This window comes from Geotrypetes seraphini, chromosome 6 (assembly GCF_902459505.1).
Source record: "Geotrypetes seraphini chromosome 6, aGeoSer1.1, whole genome shotgun sequence".
NCBI classification, from domain to species: Eukaryota; Metazoa; Chordata; class Amphibia; order Gymnophiona; family Dermophiidae; genus Geotrypetes; species Geotrypetes seraphini.
Genome location: NC_047089.1, coordinates 152,630,315 through 152,654,652, shown reverse-complemented (window position 1 = coordinate 152,654,652; position 24,338 = coordinate 152,630,315). Strand labels below are relative to the sequence as shown.

General features: G+C 46.7%; 1 protein-coding gene across 8 annotated transcripts in view; it reads left to right on the top strand.

Annotated features, from left to right (window-relative positions):
- The window catches only part of UXS1 (UDP-glucuronate decarboxylase 1), a 153,052-nt gene that overhangs the window by 5,794 nt on the left and 122,920 nt on the right, over nucleotides 1-24,338 (top strand). For 4 of the 8 annotated variants that reach the window (XM_033948081.1, XM_033948082.1, XM_033948084.1 and 1 more), the window contains exon 2: nucleotides 23,145-23,172. In XM_033948081.1, coding sequence (XP_033803972.1) covers nucleotides 23,145-23,172 — 28 coding nt within the window. Of the gene's footprint in view, nucleotides 1-2,667; nucleotides 3,136-22,286; nucleotides 22,733-22,824; nucleotides 22,845-23,144; nucleotides 23,173-24,338 lie in introns of those variants that run through there. The other 4 variants (XM_033948087.1, XM_033948085.1, XM_033948086.1 and 1 more) reach the window with 3 other exon arrangements.

Here is a 24,338-nt window from a genome sequence, read left to right as displayed (position 1 = left end):
TATGCTCGGGCCGGTCTCTCACTGGAAGGTGCTGTCATGGCCCACAGGGTCAGAGCTATGGCTGCTTCTGTGGCTTTCTTCCGTTCCACGCCCATCGAGGAAATCTGCAAGGCTGCCACTTGGTCCTCAGTTCACACGTTCACTACTCACTACTGTCTGGATACCTTCTCCAGACGGGATGGACACTTCAGCCAATCTGTGTTACATAATTTATTTTCCTAATGGCCAACCATCCCTCCTCCCTCTCTGTTCGCTTAGAGGTCACCCATGCGTTAAGAATATGCTGCCTGCTTGTCCTGGGATAATGCACAGTTACTTACCGTAACAGGTGTTATCCAGGGACAGCAGGCAGATATTCTTACGTCCCACCCACCTCCCCGGGTTGGCTTCTTAGCTGGCTTATCTTAACTGGGGACCACGCACTCCTCCGTCGGGCGGGAAGGCACTCGCGCATGCGCGGTGCGGCCAACTAGAACTTTCTAGTTAAAAGTGTCCGTACTGGAGCTCCGTCGGTGACGTCACCCATGCGTTAAGAATATCTGCCTGCTGTCCCTGGATAACACCTGTTACGGTAAGTAACTGTGCTATATGGCTTTCTAGCAGTCTCTGACACTGCTATGCCTGTACCGGCACACCTGGACCAGTCGCTTATTTTTGTCGCCACAAGCTGACGCCGGTTTTAAAAAATGGTTTGGTATTTTTTAAGAATCCAAGGGAGGGCTCATTTCAACGTTGAAGAGCCCATTTGCATGTCATTGTCGGAGACTGCTACAAAGCTCACTAAAGACAGATAATTGCTGACATTTAAAACAAGGAAAACAGGACAGCCGGAATTCATCAGTAGACTACTTATCCCATACTCCCCATCACGCTTCCTTCGTACAACTGGTCAAAATCTGTTAGCAATTCCATCATTAAGACATATTAATACCAGGAGAAACTATTTTTTCAGTCGTCGCCCCCTCTCTTTGGATTTTGTTCCAAACTCTTCAAGAGAGAGAACAACCCTAGAGAAATTCAAATCCTCCCATAAAACATTCCTTTTAAAGGGTGCTTTCCAAGTTTAACTGTCCTTTAAGGATATTTTAAACTTAGTCCATACTTTTGGACTGATCTGTTGTCTCCCCTTCCCTTTGTGTTCCCCCTCCCCCCCGTCTTTCTTTCCTTTAATTATATTGTAGTTCTTCCCTCTCCCTCATGTTACCAGTTTGTTTAATTTTGTCTCCTCTATTTTATTGTCTTGTTTGACAAGAGTTAGTTAAGACTCTATAGGCTTATTTTGTGTTCTTCCTTTGATTTTATTGTACATCCACCTTGAAATCTATGATAAGGTGGTATAACAAATTCTAAATAAACTTGGAATCTGTTTTGAAAATCTGCCGCTAAAATGCGTGCAGGCTGAACCGTCGGTAAGCAGTTTAGCAACGGCGTTAAAGTTTTGAGAATCTGGGCCCAAGTCAGGGTCAGTGGAACCTTGGTATAATAATTCATTCCAGAAACATGCTCGTAAACCAAACTGCTCATATATCAAAGCGAGTTTCCCCATACGAAGTAAGGGAAACTCGCTTGTTACATTCCACCTTCCCCCTCCCCCCCCCCCGAGACTACCAGTGCTGCTCAATCACACACACACACCCTGCCCATGAATGCCCCCCCCACTCAAACCGGCATCACACCCCTGTGCTGGAAGCGACATCCGCCCGCCCTCCCAAACAAGCTCCAGTCCATACCCCATCTGCTGCTTGCCGGTGTGAGTTAAAGAAATATCCCGCCTCTTGCCTGGGCTGGGCCTTGAGCATCTGTGCATGCTCAAGGCCTTCTGGCTCTCGTTCTCTCCATTTATCTGGACATGCTCGTTTTGCTAGTTAAGGTTTGCGGGAGTGTTTTGCTTGTCTTGCAAAACACTCGCAAACCGCATTACTCGCAAACTGAGGTTCCACTGTATTTTCTTTAATCTGTGCTATAGGTGCAGTCTTCTAACAAGATTCATGCACAGTTAAGTGTATAGCTCTGGATTTAATTTAATGAAAGCTTTGTTGTTGTTTTTTGTGCATGTGCATAGCCTTTGAGTCATATTTCTAAGTGAAGGTCCTGCAGATACTCTTGCCTAAAAAAACAAAAGTGAGTTGGCATAGGATGGTTCAGTAGCAATACCTTGCAGAAGACTGGGATCAATTCCTGTGCCTCGAGGTGGCTAAGTATGCTATGGAAGTAGCATTCATAGACTCTAGGGATGGGCACAATCATCTCGGTTGAGGGGGACCTCTCCTACAGCCATACAGTTAAGCATGTAAAATTTAAATGAGTATCTTTCGAAAAGGTTGCTTTCTTGCTGAATAGGCAGAGAAGAATGACTGGGTCAGGAACTGGTTGAATGGAAGGTGACAGGTAGTGTGGTCAATGGACCTCTCTCTGAGGAAAGGCATGTTACTAGTGGTGTACCTCAAGATTTGGCTCTTGGGCTTGTTCTTTTTAACAATTTTGTAAGTGATATTACTGAAGGGCTGTCGGGTAAGATTTGCATTTTTGTGGATGATAACCAAAATCTGCAATAAAGTAGACACCCCTGATGGTGTAAATAACATGAGAAGAATTTAGCGAAGCTTGAAAAATGGTCTGAAATTTGGCAAATAAGATTTAATGCTAAGAAATGCAAGTTAGAGAATGACACGGTGAAGAAAACCCGCGGTTTGCCCAAGACTATTGCCCAAGACAGGTTTGCCAAAGCCTGAGTCGTCGCAGGCACGTGAACAAAACTTTTCACCACCTGCAAGAACGGTGACAAACCTCAAACTCGTTGCTTACCACTATTCACCGTGTCTTCGATGGCCCTTCTAAGTTCCATGTTGTCCTCGTCTTTGCCAACATGATGCCGTGACCATTGTCTTTCTGTTCTTCTCTGCCCTTGGCTTGACTCCTCCCCCTAGAGCTCCCAATTGGATCTTCATTTTCTCCTCCCCCCAAGCTATGATCCAATTGCTATTAACACACACATTTTCAAAACCCATTTGGTGAGCACTATGCAGCAGCAGTGAGTCGCGGATCCCAGTGGAGCAGGTTCTGAAAAGGAGGTGCTGTCGACAGTACTACTACTACGGCGTCAGCGTCGTTGCTGAGTCCCACTCCTGACCTAAGGTAAGGCTTCACTTTTCTGGTATCCCTCCTGCCGGTCTTTGGTTGATTCATTCCGATCCAGACAGAAAATTTATGATCCTCCATGTGTATAATTGTTTGATCTCCCCATCCTCCACCCTTCTGTGAATGCTCATTTACGGTTTAATTAATTTATATTATAACACTTGATATATTGCCAAAGGGCGTGGAGAGGCATCTATGCAGCTTACAAATATCAAAATGGTGGAAGAAAATGTAGATGAAAATGAAAAGAGGAGGAGGGTGTAGGAGGAGAGTAGGGAGTATTGAGAGAAGATAGAGGAGCAGGAGAAAGCTACAGGGTCATGGAACCTAAAGCTACTGAGAAGAGGTGATAGTTTAAGCAATTTCTTGAAAGAAAGAGTGGTGGATTGATTTTTTTCATCCTAGTCGTTTAGGCCCTCAAACAGTATATAGCAAATAAAGAGAAACTTGACCCAGGTATCAAAAAGCTGTGTTACGTGAGATCGTGAGATGCAGAACTGGCAGGGAAGGCAGTGTTAGAAGATGTTTATCAGCTTACATATTTAATCTGAGTAGCCTTGATTGGTTCTTCACTGCTGCTGGAATGACAACCGGGGTTAAGATAATCCTAACTCTGTCTGGATCGGTGATATTTTCTTTGCATACAGTGTGCTTTGTGTTTCTTTTAATTTAATTTAATTTAATTTTGTGGTTACCATAATGAATTAATATGATTAATATTGTATGATGCTTGTATGGATGCTATGGGGGTGGTGGTCGCGGCGACGGGGCTATTATGGGGACAAATTTTTTCCCTGTGTCATTCTCTAATGCAAGGTCTTACATTTGGGCTTCAAAAACCTGAGAGAATAGTACAGTTTAGGGGGTGAAGAACTTACCTGCATGAAAGAGGAGTGGGAATTAGGAATGATAGTATGTGATGACCTTAAGGTGACCACACAGGTTAAAGAGGTGACGGCAAAATATAGAAGAATGCTATGATGCAGTATGGCCAGTAGGAAAAAGGAGGTATTGATGCCCCTGTATAAGACTCTGGTGAGACCTCATTTAGAATATTGTGTACAATTCTGGAGACTGCACCTTCAAAAAGATAAACAGGATGGAGTCGGTCCAGAGGAAGTCTACTAAAATGGTCAGTGGTCTTTGTCATAAGGCATATGGTGATAGACTTAAAGATCTCAATATGAATACTTTTGAGGAAAGGCAAACGAGGGGAGATATGATAGACGTTAAATACTTACATGGCATAAATGTCTATGACCTCCCTTACGATCTCCCTTGGATAGACGCAAAGAACTGATATGGCCCTTTATCGGTAGTGCCTTTCCATTAGGTGTCTAGTAGACTCATACGACCTCCCTTGGATAGACGCAAAGAACTGATATGGCCTGGATATTGCGGATAGGCAGATGGGCCTTTATCCGTCGTTATGTTTCTATAAACCATCATCTCCTAAAAGATTGTGCTCGGAGATTGGGCCTGTATCCCCTTATGTTGAGATGGAACGAAAGCCATCCTTATGTTTCTATTAGGCAAGTGAGTTCACGGGGATAGAAATAGATAATTTTCTACAGATCGACAGCAGTAATTAATTATGTGCTGGGAAAGGTCTACGTTGAGATGGCATGGCTACCATAAAGTACAGATTTGAAAGAAAGCTCCAGAAGGAGAGGACATACTATGAAGTTAAGAGGTGATAGGCCCAGGAGTAATCTAAGAAAGTACTTTTTTACAGAAAGGGTGGTAGATGCATGAAATAAGCTCTTGGTAGAAGTGGTGGTGGAGACACTGTCTGAATCAAGAAAGCGAGGGACAGACACATGGGATCTCTTAGGGAAAGGAGGAGATAGTGGATGCCCTGGATGGGCAGACTGGATGGACCATTTGGCCTTTATCTGCCATCATATTTCACTGTTTCTATGTTTCATAAAAACTGGCTACTGACTTTCAGTAATTAATACCTAAGTGGCTACTAAATCTGATTTTCTATTTTGGTGATGATTGCATTAAGCAGCTTTTCTTCCATCACTTAATCAAGTACTGGAATAGTTATACACTTTTTAAAAAAATGAAGTTTTCTATTTCATTGCTTTTGTTTGTTTTTTAATTCTATATTCCTTAACACTAGAACTGAAATAGCTTTCAGAACCCCAAAGAAAAAATTGTCTTCTCTTCTCCAAGTTTTGCTTTCACATGGCTGCAGTTATGACATAGATGGCTGGTCTTTTGCCTGAATATTGGTAGATTTGTTGATGCCCTTATTTTCCTGGTAATCTGTTCTTGCTTTCTCTCCTTGATAACTATATTTTCTATTTTGCCATCACTTTCACATTCTGCTTTGATCAGATTCTAATTGATTACTTTTATTTTTGTTACAAACTATTGTTTTACTCAAACTAACTGAAGGTTGGTGCTGTTGGCCAAGCCTAGATACCTTGCAGCTCTGTTTATACTTTGGTATGTGGTTCTGCCTGAAATTATTGCCAGGCCTCATTAAAATTTTGTTTTCTTTGATGTACGATTACAAATACTTCTAAGTTATGTTACAGCTACATCCTGGTTAGTTCAACATTAAAGTTGCCATACTGGTACAAACAGAAGGTCCATTAAGCCCAATTTCCTCTTTCCAACAGGATACCAACTCTGGTCACAAGTACCTGGTAAGATCCCAAAGAATAAGATATTATTTTATACTGCTTATCCTAGGAATAAGTAGTGGATTTCCCCAAGTCCATCTTAATAATGATTTATAGACTTTTGTTTTAGGAAATTATCCAAACCTGTTTTGTTTTGTTTTTTGTTGTTGTTTTTAAACCCTGTTAAGCTAATTGCTTTCACCACATTCTCTGGCAATAAATTCCTTGTGTTATCCCTTCTTTAAGCTGAAGAATCTTGCTCAGCCTTTCTTCATAAGTGAGCTGTTCTGTTGCCTATTATTTATATTTAACTTCTCTTTACGTTTCTGAGTTCTTGGAGGGTATGTTGTATTATAACTTTATACAGTCAAACCTCGGTTTGCGAGTAACCCGGTTTGCGAGTGTTTTTCAAGACGAGCAAAACATTCTCGCAAATCTTGTCTCGCAGAGTGACTCGATTTGCAAGCACCCCCCCCCCCCCCCCCGATAACCGGCATCGCTCCCCCCCACGCAAACCGGCACCCTTTGCCTGAACAACTTCAAACTTACCCCCCATCTGGCACCGGCACGCAGCCCATAGGACATGCTGGTGCCGCTTGAAGTTCCTGCCTCTTGCTGGGCCTTGAGCATACATCTGAATATGCATGAGATCTATGTGCACGCAGTTCTTTCAATGCATATTCATTGGGGAAATCCTGAAAACCTGACTGGATTGCGACCCTCAAGGAGGGACTTTGAGATCCCTGCTGTATTGTGTACATCTGACATTTAAATGCCTGTTTACATGGCCTCACAAGGTCTTCCTGCAGTTCCTTAGACTGCACATTTTAACTATTTTGAATGATTTTGTCATGTGAAGATTTATCCACCTCATGTTGCTCCTTTTCCCAAATCATTAATAAGTTAAACATTGATCCTGGTACAAAATTAAGGGACATTCCACTATTTAATACTGTCTACTGAGAAAACTAACCATTTAGTGCTAAATCTCTTGTTTTCTTCCTTTAACCAGTTAGTTTCCAATTCACTGCAGGGCATTGCCTTATATTTTGGGAATCTTTAATTCCCCAATCATTTTCTGAGAGGTAAAATATATTTTTTCAAGGCTTCCAGGTTAGAATTTCTAAATGATCTCCATACATAGTGCAAACATACAACTTTAGGAATTGCTACTTTTTGTTTTATTTCTAATTTTTTTCTTGATTTATATTGTATTTCACAAGTTAATAACACAACACTAGTTTTATCCCAGGACAAGCAGGCAGCATATTCTCAACATGTGGGTGATGTCATCCATGGAGCCCCGTAGCGGACAGCCTTGCAAGCAGACTTGCTTGTAGAACTTTCAAAGAGTTAGAGTGCTGCAACACGCATGCGCGAGTGCCTTCATAGCGAACGTAGGTTGTGCATCTCCTGTGAGGTACCTCAGTTCTCAGTTTTCCACAGAGCCAAGAAGCACCTGTTTCTCAGCTCTGCCGATTTTTGAGTTGCCTTCTCGCACCACAGCTTTCTTTTTTTCTTTCTTTGTTTCTTTCTTCTAGTCGCTGTGCAGCGCGTCTCTTTAAAGAGAAAAAAAAGTATTTTTCTTCCTTCGGTTCTTGTCCGGCGGGCTTGGGCTCAGGCCCTGCTGCCGGCCCTCGTTTGGTTGCGGACGTATTTTTTTCTATATCGCAGCTTCTTACCGGTTTTAAGAAGTGTAGCCAGTGTAATCAGGCAATTTCTCTCACTGACCCCCATCGTTGGTGTATCAAGTGCTTGGGGTCTGAACATTGTCCTGAGTCCTGCTCGCGCTGTGCTACCCTTCAAAAAAGAGCTCTCCGGAGGCATCGTGCCAAGATCCTGGAGCTCTTTGGTCCTATGGAGCCGCCTGCAGAAAAGGCCTCGGCCCCCATGGCGGCCTCATCGTTCAAGTCCTCGATTTCGAGCAAGTCGCCCTCGTCCTCAAAGGCCTCGTCTGCTATTCCTCTAAAAGTCTCACCCTCACCTCCAGCTGAGTCTCAGGCAGTCCAGGCAACGAATGCAGTCGTGCCAGCCTCTACGAGATCTCCTCCAAAGCGTACCTCCAAACATAGGGAATACTCATCTTTGAGGTCGCCCTCTATGGAGCGCACTGCTGCACCTTCTAGACCAGAGTCATTGATCTCGGTGCCTGTCTTCAAGGACATGCTGCAAGCCATATTGACCATGCAGCTTACCTCTGTTTTGGCCAATCTTGCCCCTGCATTGGCTCTGCTTTCTGCGAGCCAGCCTGAGCATACCGTCGAGGCACCACGTGCAAAACCTCTTTGGTCTCGACCATTGTCCTCTAGTGACTCCTCACCTCGTCCTTCCAGGTCCGGGTCTCCAGCTACTAAACTTGTTTGAGATGTGGTGGAGAAGCCTCGATCGAGGCCTCACTTGAAGCATTCCTTGTCCTCGAGGCACCTGGCTTCAAATAAGAGTAAAGAGTCTCCTAAGAAGAGTACAAAGTCTCACATGCCTCGTTCGTCAAGGCCCATCGAGACCCCCTTCCAAACCTCAGCATAGGTCTCGAACTCCGAAGCTTTCAACGCCTCATACTTCTCTTCCTCGAGGCCCATCCAGGTCCTGGACTCCTCTCTCGAGACCATCTATGAGGGATCTTCTTTCGTCTGTCTCTATGAGGCATGAGTCGAGGCTGTCAGTTCCTCATACTCCTGGGACTTCTCCATCGAGATTTCTCAAACTTAAACACTCTTTGACCCCGCCTATATCACAAAGCAGAGCTTCTTCTGTGACTCTTACGTTGTATACAGACCTTCCTTCTCAAGTAATTTTAGTTTAATTTTGTTTGTTTTTTTGCAGTAGTTATCCTAACTTGAGCAACAAAGCAAGCAAGGCTTTGGTACTGTTTGGATCATCTTATCTTTGTGAATTTGGATTTTCAAGTCGGTCAAAGTATTTCTACAGATTCTGCACTTTCACATGGAAATGGTGCTTTCCATCATTGCAGCGGTGGCTCTGGGAAAGTTTCTGGCTTCACTGAATTTAACAGAAGCCTATCTACATATTCTTATCTTCCTGGGACACTGGAAGTATCTGAGATTTCATATTGTTCAACAGCATTTCCAGTTTGTGGTTCTACCCTTTGGGTTGGCAATGCTCCCCCCCCAACCCATTTTCACCAAAGTGATGGTGGTGGTAGCAGCAGCAGCATATCTCTGCAGAATGGGGGTCCTGGTTCATCCATATCTGTTGATCAGGGCACTGTCCAGACTGGAGTACGAGCAGGCAGTGGAGACTGTTGTCTCTACTACAGCATTTGAGCTGGATTGTTAATTTCAGGAAAAGCCAGCTAATTCCATCTTGAATGTTAGACTTACCTGGAAGTTTGGTTCGACATGCTCCAAGGCCATGTTCTTCATCCCGAGCCACGCAGACAGAATTTCAGATAGAGAATGACACAGTGCCCGTTTCCCGTGGTTAACCCACAGCAACCACAGGAAAACCGAAGGAATGGGTATAAATTTGATATACTTACCACTGGTGTGGGAACAAAATCTTTTACCGCTCCACAGGGGCAGTAAAGGGCTTTGATCCCATGGGGAACCTCCTCGAGCACAGCTCCCCAGCTTGTGGCTCCAGCCCATCCCCCTCACTCGCGGGTCTGGCGGCTCTAGCCGTCTTCCGTCCCTGCTGCTGGCATATACCTTAAAGAGTGAGCTGATCAGTGCTCATGGTCGCCACCTTCCCTCTGCTGGGCTCCTCCTAATGAGCAACTTCCTGTCTTTGTGAAAAGAGGAAGTTGCGTCATAAGGAGGTGCCTGGCAGAGTGGAGGGAAAGCTGCGACCATGAGCACCGTCAATTGGCTCGCTCTTCTTCAAGGTATAGTCTAGCAGGAAGGAATGAGGGAAGCCAGCTGGACACGCCGGACCTTCGAAAAAGGATGCTGGAGCAGTTGGCAAAGCAGATGCTGGGGCAGGAAAAAAGGGCACAGTAGGGGGCTGGAACTGAAGGGAAAGGAGAGCGCTACAGGACCTGTAGGAAGGGGAGCTGGAAGGAAGGGGAGAGTTGCTGCACCTATAGAAGGGAGACTGCTGATTGAAGGTAGAGAGGTACTGGACCTGTTGGGGGAGGATCTAAAGGGAAAAAGAGATGCCTTCCTGTGTCTCTCCCTCTTCCTTCATCTGCTTAGTATGGCATCAGAAACAGAGGGGGGATTAGATGCACGATTGTTTTTAATAGCATCACAGATGAACAAATTGGCCACGTGGTACAGGGTCCTTAACCTTGCCCCTACAGCTCCATTTCTAGAGTGGGTGGCTGGTTTGTGGTCCAGGGACCCTGGCAGTTGACTACACCAGAGCCCAATTTTGGGATCTCTTTGCTAATATTTCTCTTTTAGGGGGTTCTGCAGACCTTAGAGAAATGCAATTTAAAATCTTGCAACTTGTTTACATCTCTAGAGTTTAGGGTAAGGCTATGGGTCTCTGGGATGATGCCACTTGCTTCCATTGCCAGAGGGCCAAGGGGACCCTGGTCCACATGTTTCTGGAATGCCCTCATGTGGCCATCTGGCTTCAGCTTCTCACCTTCCTCGATGGCTTGGTTGGGCGGCAGGTACCCTGGGATTACAACCTGTTGCTTTTAGGGGATCAGAGGGAGCTACTTCACAGGGGATTTGCTGTTCCACATAGGAAGTTTCTGTACACTGCACTCCAGTTGGTGAAAAAGCTCTTGTTACAGCATTGGATGGAGCCGACCCCTGCCTCCTTTCACCAGTGGATACGGAAAATGATGGATGTTGCCACCTTTGAGATACACACCTATCATTCAGCACTATCTAATAATAAACGCCTTTGTTTCTCTGTGGATGGCGTTTCAGATAGTGCCTGTGATGGCTATTTCCGCTGTCCAGCTGTGATTCTGCTCTGCTGGATCTTGGGGGCTCCCTGCTGTCTGCCTACTCTCAAGCCTGTATGATTGGTTTGTGTATGTTTGGTGTGTACATGATGTATATGTTAGGGGTCTGTTTGGTGTGGTTAGTGCTGTACGCGTTGATGGATCTTTGTTGGAATGGTTGTGGTTGTGTGTGGGGAAGTGGGTTCACTTCTTTTCAGAAAAGGTTATTGCAGTCCTGGCTGGTTCTCTAGGAGGGTAACTTAGAGCCCTAGTTCTAGACCATACTGTTGAAGGCTATGTATAGTTTGCTACAGGATCTGATACTGTACCTTTATCTCTTTGTTGGTATTTTATTGCTGATTTTTCCAGGTAGTTTTTGTTACCCTTCCTGGACTGTTTGCATTGTACGTGAATACTCTTGTCACATTGCTTCTAGTTTTGTGCTGTGGTTTTGGCTACTTTATCAATAAAAATTATTAAAAAAAAAAAAAAACAGAGGGGGAAAATAATGAGCTTGGTGAGGAAAATAAGGATAGGGACACAAAAGGGGATGTCTCATGAGAATTGTACTTGGACAGAAAGGAAAAATGCCAGACATGGGATGGGGGGTATATGGACACAGAGGAAAAGTGCTTGATGTGGGAGAGAATAGAAACACAAGGATGAGTAATGCAGGGAAATGGACACAGGGGAGATGCTGGACAGGGAAGTATAGGACACAGAGAAGAGAAAGATAGATGTTAAGCACAAAGAAGAAGAAATGTCAAATGAGCAGGAGACTCTGGTGAGTGAGTTAAGAGAAGACAGAGGGAAACAGAAACCAGAGCCTGGAACCAAAATGACCAGACAACAAAAGGTAGAAAAATTATTTTATTTTCTATTTTGTGATTAAAAGTATGAACTGAAATGTTTATCCTGCCACTGCTGGGTAGAAATTTGGGAGAGGACCTCGAAACTCACTACTAGTCCATGCCTTCTTTAGCTTCCAGCAGGCTTAGGGCTTTCTCTAGCCAGGGAGTAGTTACCCTAATTGCATTCCTTCGCTTAACACCATCCCTTTCAGGTGTGATCTTTATATTTTGCACAGTATAGGAGGAAATGGGTCTTTCTATTTCTTTGATGTATTACATGGAGGATGTGGCTTCTAGGGATTTGGGTTTATCATTTTTGGTCGGCTATTATGTATTTGGCATTTGTGTTCTGTGTGTGTGACCGAGGTATTCTGTTAAGATTAATTTTCTATATGTAGCATTCAGTTTTCCTGATAGTGGAGGGGATATTGTGAGGGGAGATGGGTTTGTTGGTCCTTTTTCTGTATTTGTGTTTTATAAAATGACAGTTGTACAGAATATTGTTTCTTTTTATACGTTAATAAAATGATTTCAATACAAAATCATAACTATTCAAGGCTTGTGTGACTGGGATTAGACAGAGTTCACGGGACAAATTTTTTCCCCTCTTCATTCTCTAGTTCCAGAAACAGACACAGTAACTATCTTTTGGTGATCCCGAGTCCCATGGCTTGGAAGTGTCTGCAGGTTCTGGGATCTACAGCGGCCTCCCTGGAGGGTGAGCCTTGGGCTCGAGCGCACAGGCGGCTGCTACAGTAGTCCCTCCTGTCCCGGTGATCCCCGCAACATCACTTCTCATTTCTTCAGATGCCTCTTGACAAGGGCATGCCCCTCAGGATCAAGGAATGGATCACTCTGATAACAGATATGAGCCTCTTGGGCTGGATGGCATATCGCAGGGATCGTTCCATCCAGGGTCGGTGGTCTCTCCCTCAGGTGGTGGTTAGTCAACTGTCTCGAGGTCAGGGCACTCAGATCTGCAAAGCACCCTGGAGGGAAAAGCAGTAAGGGTGTTTTCTGACAATGCCACTGCGGTGGCATATGTAAATCAGGGGGCACCAGAAGTCAGGAGGCTTGAATGCTGTTTCAGTGGGTGGAGGTTCACATAGCTCTTTTGGTGGCGCATGTGGCTGGTGTAGACAATGTTCAGGGCAGACTTTCTCAGTTGCCAAATCCCGGACCCAGGAGAGTGGTCACTCTCACAGAGAGCATTGCACCTCATTGCAAGTTGCTGGGGCAGGCCCTCGATGGACTTGATGGCTTTGGCCAAGAACTCCAAAGTCAAGTGTTTTTTCATTTGAAAAAAAGAACCAGGATGCTTAGGTCTCGATGCGTTGGTTCAGCCCTGACCAATTCGGGAACTCCTTTACATCTTTCCATCCTGGTCCATGGTGGGTCGGGTCGTTCGCAGGATTGTGATGCATTCGGGCCTAGTAGTAATTATGGCCCCGTACTGGCCTTGCCACCCGTGGTATGTGGATCTGATTTGTCTTCAGTGAAACAAGAAGTTCAGGCTAACTTGTCATCGAAGTCTTCTCAGTCAAGGACCAGTTCTATGGATAATTCTCAGAAATTTGATCTTATGGCAAGGCCTTGACTTGGAGGCTACCCTGACGTGGTCATTGCCACCCTTTTGAAGTCCAAGGCGTCATCTACTATGGTGGCTTGGAAAATTTTTAAGCAGTACTGTGCCAGAGACCAGGTGGAGCCATTGCAGACTCGCATTCCAGTGGTCTTAGCCTTCTTGTAGGCCGGTCTAGGCAAGGACCTAGTGGTCGCTTCCCTCAAGGTACAGGTGGCAGGCCTTTCCTTCTTCAAAGCATACAATGGCTCTTCACTTACGGCTCATCCTGATGTGACCAGATTTCTCAGGGGAGTGCTTCATTTACATCTTCCTCTGTCGGCCCTTTCCTATGTGGAATCTCAATATTGTGCTGAAGGGACTGCAGTCCGTGCGAGTAGTGGGAAATAACCCTATGGTCTAGAACAGTGTTTTTCAACCGCTGTTCCGCGGCACACTAGTGTGCCGCGAGATGTTGCCTGGTGTGCCGTACGGTCAGGGCCGCCATCAGGTCAGTACCACCAGTCCTGCATTCAGGGGCCCCGGGCTCCCCCAGGGTCCTAGGCCACAGTCTAGGGAGAGGGGCGTTCCGCCCCACGTGGACAGGAGAGAGCTGGACGGGGAACCCGCGGAGTTCAATACATCTCGAGCCGCGAGGCTCGTCTTCTGTTCCTGCCTGCCCTGCAGCTAACATATAGCCGATCGCAAGCGTTCCCCGATGTCGGAGGGAGGGCTTAAGCAAAGCCTGCCCTCCGACGTCAGCGCTGACGTCGGAGAATACTTCCGTTCGGCTATTTGTGCGCGGCAGGGCAGGCAGGAAGCAGAAGACAAGCTTCGCGGCTTGAGCTTCGTTTTGCTGAGAAAGTTGCAAAGATGGGCTGGGAGGCAAACACGGAACACAAAAGGGGGGAGGGAGTGCGTTTTGGACACAAGGCATGAACTTGGGAGAGAGGAAGGGAGGGAAAGAGATGCTGAGGTGGGGGAGGGAATGGGTTTTTGGACACAGAAGAAATGGACTTGGGAGAGAGGAAGGGAGGGAAAGAGATGCTGAGGTGGGGGAGGGAATGCGTTTTTGGACACAGAAGAAATGGACTTGGGAGAGAGGAAGGGAGGGAAAGAGATGCTGAGGTGGGGGAGGGAATGAGTGTTTGGACACAGAAGGCATGGACTTTGGAGAGAGGAAGGGAGGGAAAGAGATGGTTGTGTACACGGGGAATAGAAGAAAGGAGAATTTTTGGTCATAGGGAGGGAGTGAGGTACAGAGAGTGGCATACCAGGGTGGGGGGGGCGGTCTGCCCCACCCCGGGTTTACGTCCCAAGGGGGTGCACAGCTGGCCACCCACCAGTGTTGTCCCTAGGCCGGCAAACTGCGGCTCTTTAGCCCCTTGAGTGCCACCGCCGCCATTGGGAACAGGCCGGCGCCAAGTTCTCCCTGCTTTTCCCTGTGGGGCCAGCCAACTCTCGCCACTCGCGTCAATTCTGACGTCGGAGAGGACGTTCTGGGCCAGCCAATCGCTGCCTGGCTGGCCTAGAACGTCCTCTCCGACGTTAGAATTGACGACGGGTGGCGAGAGTTGGTCGGCCCCGCGGGGAAGAGAAGCAGGGAGAACTTGGCGACGGCCTGTTCCCGATGGCGGCGGTGGCACTCAAGTGAATTACTTTATATATAGTCAATATAGGCACAGAGTTAAATTTTTTAACATTTTCTAATGGTGGTGTGCCTCGTGATTTTTTTCATGAAACAAGTGTGCCTTTGCCCAAAAAAGGTTGAAAAACACTGGTCTAGAACACTGGTTCTCAACCCTGTCCTGGGGGACCACCAGCCTGTCAGGTTTTCAAGATATCTCTAATGAATATGCATGAGAGAGATTTGCATACCTGTCACTTCCGTTATATGCAAATCTCTCTCATGCATATTCATTAGGGATATCTTGAACATCCGAATGGCTGGTGGTCCCCCAGGACAGGGTTGGGAACCACTGGTCTAGAATGTCTTACCTATCTACTGGAAAAAATCTTACCAGGGTAAGTACATTTATCCCAGGACAAGCAGGCAGCATATTCTTAACGTATGGGTGACGTCACCGACGGAGCCCCGGTACGGACCTTTTTAACTAGAAAGTTCTAGTTGGCCGCACCGCGCATGCGCGAGTGCCTTCCCGCCCGACGGAGGAGTGCATGGTCTCCAGTTTCTTCGTTTCCGCGGAGCGAAGAAGACGCATGTGGTATTCAACGGCTGTTGAACACTCCTTTTTTGCCTTCCCGCTCGCGTTATTTTGATTTTTTCTGCTTTTTTCCTTCGGGTTTTTCCTTTCTGTCTAATTTACAAAAAAAAAAAAAAAAACTTTATTTTTTCCTTTATTTTTCAACAGGCCCCAGCGGGGCCTGTTGCCATCATACAAGCCTCCGGCTTTGATTTCGCTGAGGCCGTATTCCCCTTCATGCCCCCTCAGCCGGGTTTTAAGAAGTGCCAGCGGTGTGCACGCCCGATTTCCCTTTCGGACCCACACAACTGGTGCCTACAGTGCTTGGGTCCGGAACATCGGGCTGACACCTGCACCCGCTGCGCGACTCTTCAAAAACGCACACTTAAAAATAGACAAATTCAGCAGAATCTCCTCTTCGGCACCGGTTCTGCTATGGATCCGACCCCGACGTCGACGGCACCGCCGAAATCGGCACCATCAACATCGACACCACCTGATCCTTCTGCGGGGTCGATGGCGCCAGGTAAGCCAGCTAAGAAGCCTTCCACTTCCCTTGAGCGCCCTCCAGCCACGGCGGTGACACCGGTCCTTCCGACGTCCCGCAAGTCCCGTAAGCGCTCCGCTCCGATAACGGTGAGTGCCTCTTCATCGGCCTCCTCATCACCGGAGCGTAGAGCGGCACCTATGGTACCGAAGAAAAGTAAAACGGTACCGGTGCCCCCATTGGAGGACCGTATCTCGGCCATCCTCCAAACTAAATTACAGGAGCAACTCGAGCACCAGCTTCAGGAACTGCTCCCAACCCTGCTGGCACCGCTCCTTCCGGTACCGGTCCGGCCCGAGCCTCGCACCACTACGCCAGTGGCCACCCCCTCGGTACCGATGAATACTTCGATGCCGGTCTTATCGGCACAGCCTACATTACAGACCTGCACGGCGGAGGACCCATCCCGAACCCAAGATCGACATCGATCGTCTCGGGACCGGGATCGACACCACTCCTCCCGGGACAGAGATCGGCACCGGTCTTCATCCCCCGGCACCGTATCCATGAGATCTGGCAAGTCCCTTTCTAAAACCCGCCATGCTGAGCCGGCCATCAGGGACCCTGACTTATGGGAGCAATCCCCCCTCGGTACCGAGGAGGATGCCTCTTCCACTGATGAGGAACCCTCCATGGCTGAATCCACCTCCAAGCCCGAGCAGTCCTCATTTACAAAATTCCTTCGGGAGATGTCTGGGGCTCTTTCCATCCCACTCGAGTCCGACTCCAAGAAGTCCCAGGCCTTTTTAGAAGCCTTGGACTTCGACCAACCCCCCAAGGAATTTCTCAAACTCCCCGTCCATGATATTCTGCGGGAGACGTTTTATAAAAACTTGGAGAACCCCCTTACTGTTCCAGGTGCCCCTAAGAAACTGGACAGTTTATACAGGGTCATCCCTATCCCGGGATTTGATAAACCCCAGTTGCCACATGAGAGCCTCCTAGTAGAATCCACTCTCAAGAAATCTCATGGTTCCAGTGTCTATGCCTCCACCCCTCCTGGCAGAGAGGGTAAAACAATGGATAAATTTGGAAAGCGCCTATACCAGAATGCCATGCTGGCTAGCAGAGCCAACAATTATTCATTTCATTTTTCTTTTTATATGAAATATCTGGTACAACAACTTTCTGCTCTGCAAAAGTACATCCCTGAACGCAAGGTCCCTTTGTTTCAACAACAAATTTCCACCCTCCTTCAGCTCAGGAAGTTCATGGTACGCTCAATCTATGACTCCTTCGAGCTCTCCTCCCGTGCCTCTGCTCTGGCAATTGCTATGCGACGCCTTGCCTGGCTGAGAGTATCTGACCTGGATGTCAACCACCAAGACCGCCTTGCCAACGCGCCCTGTCTTGGTGATGAACTTTTTGGGGAGTCTCTAGATACCACCACACAAAAACTTTCGGCTCATGAGACCAGATGGGACACCCTCATTAAGCCTAAAAAGAAGACTCCGCCGACACGACCATACAGACCTCAGTCTTCTTACCAACGTCGCTTTTCTGCTAGACCGCTGAATCCTCCTCAACAGCAATCTCGTCGGCCTCGCCAACAACAGCAACAACACTCTCAGGCTCGTTCGCAATCTCACCAGACAGCTAAGCCTCTCCCTCAAACTAAGCCTCCTCAGCCCTTTTGACTCCTTTCTCCAGGGCATAGCCAGTCTCCAACCCTCGCTGCCTCTGCCTCAACCTATCGGGGGCCGCCTCACCATCTTTCTACGACGCTGGGAGGCCATCACATCAGACCTGTGGGTTCTAAACATCATCCGTCACGGATACTCACTAAGGTTTCAGACTCTTCCTCCAGACCATCCTCCCGTAGAGTCTGCTTCTCACTCCTCCCAAACTCCTCTCCTCCTCAGGGAGGTCCAATCCCTCCTCCTTCTCAATGCCATCGAAGAAGTTCCACCAGACCAAAGAGGTCAGGGATTTTACTCCCGCTACTTCTTGGTACCCAAGAAAACAGGAGATCTTCGTCCTATCCTCGACCTCAGGAACCTCAACAAGTGTTTGGTCAAGGAAAAGTTCAGAATGCTCTCACTTGCCACACTTTATCCTCTTCTGTCTCAACACGACTGGCTATGTTCCCTGGACCTCAAGGAGGCCTACACTCACATCCCAATCCATCAGGCTTCACGTCGCTACCTCCGATTCCAGATACTCAATCACCACTATCAGTACAAAGTGCTTCCCTTTGGTCTCGCATCTTCGCCCAGGGTGTTCACCAAGTGCCTGATTGTGGTAGCGGCCTGTCTCAGGTCCCACAACCTACAAGTGTTCCCCTACTTGGACGATTGGTTGGTGAAAGCAACGACCGCTCCACTTGTGCTGCAATCCACTCACCACACCATCTCTTTCCTCCATCTCTTGGGGTTCGAGATCAATTATCCCAAGTCGCATCTGCTTCCCACGCAGCGCCTTCAGTTCATCGGAGCACTTCTCGATACCAACTCCATGAGAGCGTTCCTTCCTGCCGACCGGCACCGGACACTGCTTCACCTCTGTCGACAGGTGCTCATCCAACCATCCATCCCTGCTCGCCAGATGATGATTCTTCTGGGTCACATGGCCTCGACAGTCCATGTGGTTCCTCTGGCGCGACTCCATTTGAGGATACCGCAATGGACCCTCGCCAACCAATGGTCGCAGACCAGGGATCCTCTTTCTCATCCCATCTCTGTGACATCATCTCTTCAGCACTCTCTTCAATGGTGGTTGAACTCCTCAAATCTTTCCAGGGGCCTCCTTCTTCATCCGCCCCCTCATTCCATGATCATCACCACAGATGCCTCCCCCTATGCATGGGGAGCTCACATAGGGGATCTACGCACCCAGGGACTCTGGACCCCTCAGGAGCGTCAACATCACATCAATTTCCTGGAACTCAGAGCCATGTTTTATGCTCTCAAGGCCTTCCAGCACCTTCTCTATCCTCAGGTTCTTCTCCTGTGCACGGACAACCAAGTCGCCATGTACTACATCAACAAGCAAGGCGGCACCGGATCTCGTCTCCTTTGTCAGGAGGCCCTCCGAATTTGGACCTGGGCCACAGCCCACAATCTTTTTCTCAAAGCGGTCTATATCCAGGGCGAACAGAACTCCCTGGCCGACCAGCTCAGCCGCATCCTTCAACCTCACGAGTGGACCCTGGATCCTCCCACTCTCCACTCCATCTTTGCTCGATGGGGCACTCCACAGGTGGACCTCTTTGCAGCTCCTCACAACCATCAGCTGCCCCAGTTCTGCTCCAGACTCTACTCTCCACATCGTCTGGCCCCGGATGCATTCCTACTCGACTGGACGGATCGGTTCCTCTATGCCTTCCCTCCACTTCCTCTGATGTTGCGGACCCTGTTCAAGCTCCGCAAGGACAGGGCCACCATGATTCTCATCGCCCCTCGGTGGCCCAGACAACATTGGTTCTCCCTCCTGCTTCAGCTCAGTTCCAGGGATCCCATTCCTCTACCTGTGTTTCCTACTCTTCTTACACAGCAACATCAGTCTCTACTACATCCCAATCTGTCTTCGCTCCACCTGACAGCTTGGTTTCTCTCGGGCTGACCTCTCCAGAAAACCTGTCTCAGCCAGTCCGTCGCATTTTGGATGCCTCCAGGAAACCCTCCACACTCCAATGTTACCATCAGAAGTGGACCCGGTTCTCCGCTTGGTGTCTTCTTCATCATCACAATCCCACCTCTCTGGCGGTGGAAACTGTACTGGACTATTTGCTCTCTCTCTCCGACGCTGGCCTCAAGTCGACCTCAATCAGAGTCCACCTCAGTGCCATCACTGCGTTTCATGAGCCTATCCTTGGAAAACCCCTCACGGCTCATCCTCTGGTTTCCCGGTTCATGAGAGGCCTCTTCAATATCAAACCACCTCTTCAGCCTCCCCCAGTCGTCTGGGACCTCAATGTGGTTTTGTCAGCCCTCATGAAACCTCCTTTTGAGCCTCTGGCTACTACCTCGCTCAAACTTCTCACATGGAAGGTGCTTTTCCTCATTGCCATCACCTCTGCCAGGAGGGTTAGTGAGCTACATGCACTGGTCGCCGATCCACCGTTCACTGTTTTTCACCATGACAAGGTGGTTCTGCGTACCCATCCTAAATTCCTTCCTAAGGTGGTTTCAGCCTTTCACCTCAACCAGTCCATCGTGCTGCCTGTTTTCTTCCCTAAACCCCATTCTCATCCTGGGGAACAGGCTCTTCACACGCTGGATTGTAAGCGTGCCCTGGCGTACTACCTTGACCGTACCAGGGCTCACCGCTCCTCTCCTCAACTTTTTCTGACCTTCGATCCTAATCGTCTGGGTCACCCTGTATCTAAACGAACGCTGTCCAATTGGCTTGCTGCCTGTATTGCGTTCTGTTATGCTCGGGCCGGCCTGTCACTGGAAGGACCTGTCACGGCCCACAGGGTCAGAGCTATGGCTGCTTCTGTGGCTTTCCTCCGTTCCACTCCTATTGAGGAAATCTGCAAGGCGGCCACTTGGTCTTCAGTTCACACATTCACTACTCACTACTGTCTGGATGCCTTCTCCAGACGGGATGGACACTTTGGTCAATCTGTGTTACAAAATTTATTTTCCTAATGGCCAACCATCCCTCCTCCCTCTCTGTTAGCTTAGAGGTCACCCATACGTTAAGAATATGCTGCCTGCTTGTCCTGGGATAAAGCACAGTTACTTACCGTAACAGGTGTTATCCAGGGACAGCAGGCAGATATTCTTACGACCCACCCACCTCCCCGGGTTGGCTTCTTAGCTGGCTTATCCTAACTGGAGACCACGCACTCCTCCGTCGGGCGGGAAGGCACTCGCGCATGCGCGGTGCGGCCAACTAGAACTTTCTAGTTAAAAAGGTCCGTACCGGGGCTCCGTCGGTGACGTCACCCATACGTTAAGAATATCTGCCTGCTGTCCCTGGATAACACCTGTTACGGTAAGTAACTGTGCTATCTCCTTTTATTCAATAAAATGATATATTATTTTCCTGCCGAATGCCTAAAATATGGTGCAGGCGTTTTGCTATATACTGGCTAAATATTACTAGTGCTGGCATGTTTGTTTCTAGCACTCTATAAAAAACTGCTTTATAGTTGTGAAATTTTCATCATTTAACATAGTGATTCAAAAATAAGGAGCTCAAAAAGCAACCTTAAAAAATAAAATCAAGAGAAAAGATCAAATATTAAATCGACCCCAATAAGAACACGAAAGCAATCTGAGTAGTGCCCTGGGTGTATGAGGTCTTTATGAACAGTTGTTTATATTGTTTACTCTCATGTACATTGGTACTCAAGTCTATGCCCATGTCCCTCCCCACAAAACAATCTATGCATTCACATACATGAATTATGCTCATGTGCTATTTAACCCCCCCAACTAGTGCTGCCCGATTCAGGAAAAAAAATTTTGATTCGATTTTCCTGCCCAATTGAGTGTTTTTTTAAGCTTTGCAGTTATGGCACATTAATTGCCAAAATTAATGGGCTGTAACTGTAAAATCATGGTAGTGCCAGACCAGAAAATCCCTAACTTGTGTCTAAACTTGAAATGGGTAAACTTTCAAACTCCCAAATGCCAAAAGCTCACTGAAAACGTTGTCAATAGACAATATAAATGTTAACTTTATTCCCCCCCCAACCATCCTGCTCCTTACCCTTACTCTCCCTCGCATCCCATGAGGGACATCAGCGAGTCCTCTCCCAAACTTTCATCCTTTGAAGTCTTAACGCCATTGCTCAGCTTGCTCATTATTTTTTTTTCCTTGAAAATTTATTAGAAATTTTTCAAGAATACAGAAAGGAAAAATAAACAAAACAGGTCAATAGTAAATGGCTACATAAGTCAATGTGAAAAAAATTCCAACATTAACATAAAATACAAGAATATAATAATATTGTCACTGTGATTGTGCAAAAAGCAAAGGAAAAAAAAAGAGGAAAGTGATTAAAAAAAGGGGGAAGAAAAGAAGGGGAGAGGGAAGAAGCATAAAGTAAAATAAAAGGGCAGAAGAAAGATCCTAATTCAAGGGAGTGAGAGAGGAAGAAGGAAGATCCCCCAGAGGCCAAAGAGAGGAAGAAGAAGGAAAAGAAGAGAAGACGAAAGCAAAAAGAAGAGCAGCTCACTCATTATTATTAATAATAATAACAACTTTATTCTTCTATACCGCCACAATCTTGCGACTTCTAGGCGGTTTACAATCAAGAGTGCTGGACATTCAGCGAAATACAATAAGTAGATATTCAGAGGAAATACAGAGATCAGAGACCTCAGGAGGCAATAGTATAGAAATACAATTTGCTGAGCGAAAATGTAATATGTACATTTTAGTAGGTAATGTCCGACAGGACCTGTTGGGGATAAATAAAAGGTTTTAAAAAAAGCCAAACTACTACAAATCCCACAATCCCTAGCGCCAGGCTCTGAACATTCCGGCCAGATTCGCAGTTGCCAATAGAAGGGAGTTAGCTGGGAGGCCCGCAGGTAGCCTGGGATACAGGAAGGAACTTGTGAGAAACCTGAAAAGAAGGCCGTAGAGGCTGAAAAGCGCAGGAGCTGAGGCGCAGACCCTCCCTTTGCCCGATAAACCCTGAACGGAGTAAACATGGGGCCCGAATGCATAGAAAGGAGGGCTGCCCCCCTCGGGCTTACCTAGGGCCACCTCACAGGCTTTGCTGGAGCGCTTCACTTCCTTGTCAGCCAGGGCCCTTGACAGGAACATGCTTTTCGTCTGGCTCTTCTGTTGCATGACTGCCCTGGCCCCTTAGCTCGGCCTACTCTCTTGCACCCAGCCGTGCAGGGAGGCGGCCCCAAACCCCATCGGGAAGTGACAGCGCCAGCGCTACCTCAGGCCTGCACCTTCGCCCTCTAAAGGAGGAGCGGCAGTGGCCGGCCAGCAAGAGACAGCGCTGCCGATCCTGCTTTGGGGGGTGAGTCAGACAATGAATCGGGAGGCCGGTTTTTTTGTTTGTTTGTTATCGGTGAATAGAAAACGAAGGATATTTCCAACAGTGAAGGTTGACAGAACATTTGAATTTCTGGGTACATTCATCCACGTCTAATTATGCTAAAGAAAGGGAAAAATAAATCTAGTCCAGTAAATGACAGTATAATATCCATGTATGCCGTGAATTACTGTGATATTTGACTTTACTATTATGGGAAGGATGGATTTGGGTATCCCTTCTTATAAAAAGAAGTACAGTAAATACATGCTGTGTCATATGTACTCAAATTTCTCCTTAACTTTATACAGAAAAATTTCTGTGAACAAAATAAACACATGGTTTACTGTAAGACTTCAAATACCAACATAAATTTTGTTTTATTTTTATTTTTCAGCTGTTTGGGGAAACTTTGTGAACATAAGGTAACTAGCCCTTATAAATCAAATGTTTATTTATGATATAAGCAAATATGTAATATTTTGGTTTCAGGTATGTGTATTATTGATGTTCCAAGCTTAGAAAGGAAAGCTGTTAAGGAGATAAGTTTTTAAATCATTTTTGCATGTAAACTTCCTCTGATTCTATTTATACTGCTTAAACTTGGGCGCCCATTTAAGATATGTACCCAACTAATCCTCCCCCCACACACTTTTTTTTTTTACTAAACCACAGTAGAGATTTCTTCCACAGCCTGGGGCACTGTTCTGACACTGTTCCAACGCTCATAGAATTCTATGAGCATCATAGCAGTGTTGAGGGGGGAGGGGGGGTAAATTGGCTAACAATCCAGTTTTTTGATAGATCGATATTTTTTGTGTCTGGTCTTGTGTATGTATTAATGATTTGTACCCTGCTTAGAACTGTGGGATAATGTGTGCTATAAATATTTTAAATGAATAAATTAGTATCAGTAATTGTGTGCTAATTGGCATTAATTTGAATTTGTTCTTATATCTTTCTACTTGCTATTCTATAACAATGTGTGTCCAAATCCCATAGTGCACAACTCAGAAAGAGGCTGTGGGAGATGCCTGAATGGATCAGGGGCATTTCTAAAATTTCTGTGCAGTGTTGTAGAATACTGGGGATGTACACTCAAATTGGGTGCTGGGAATTATACTGTACCTGGTTTTAGCAGATGTTGAGTCTTGGCGCCTAAATTTGTGTGCTATTTTGTAATGGGCGCTCATCTTTGAGTACCCATTATAAAATAGCTTTGAGCGCCATTTAATGAATGTAGCCCCAAATGCTGATTTAAATATGTAGAAGGGATCTTATAAAATACAGAAAAAAATACATTCCATGACATGATTGTGTATTTTACCTGTAGGTGTCTACAGGGAAGAAGTTTAAACAAAGCATGGACAGAGTGTGCAAGTTTGTATTTGTTAATGGCTCTTGAACTTTTTGGTTCAAGACACCCTTAGTGTGTTAGTAACTATTTCATGGCACCCTTCTTCTATCTTGCTGCACCGTATGCCTGGAACAAACTGCCTAACTCAATACATCAGGCTCCATCTTTGGCAGTATTCAAATCCAGACTCAAAACCCACTTCTTTGAAGATGCTTTCAATTTCAAACTTCAACC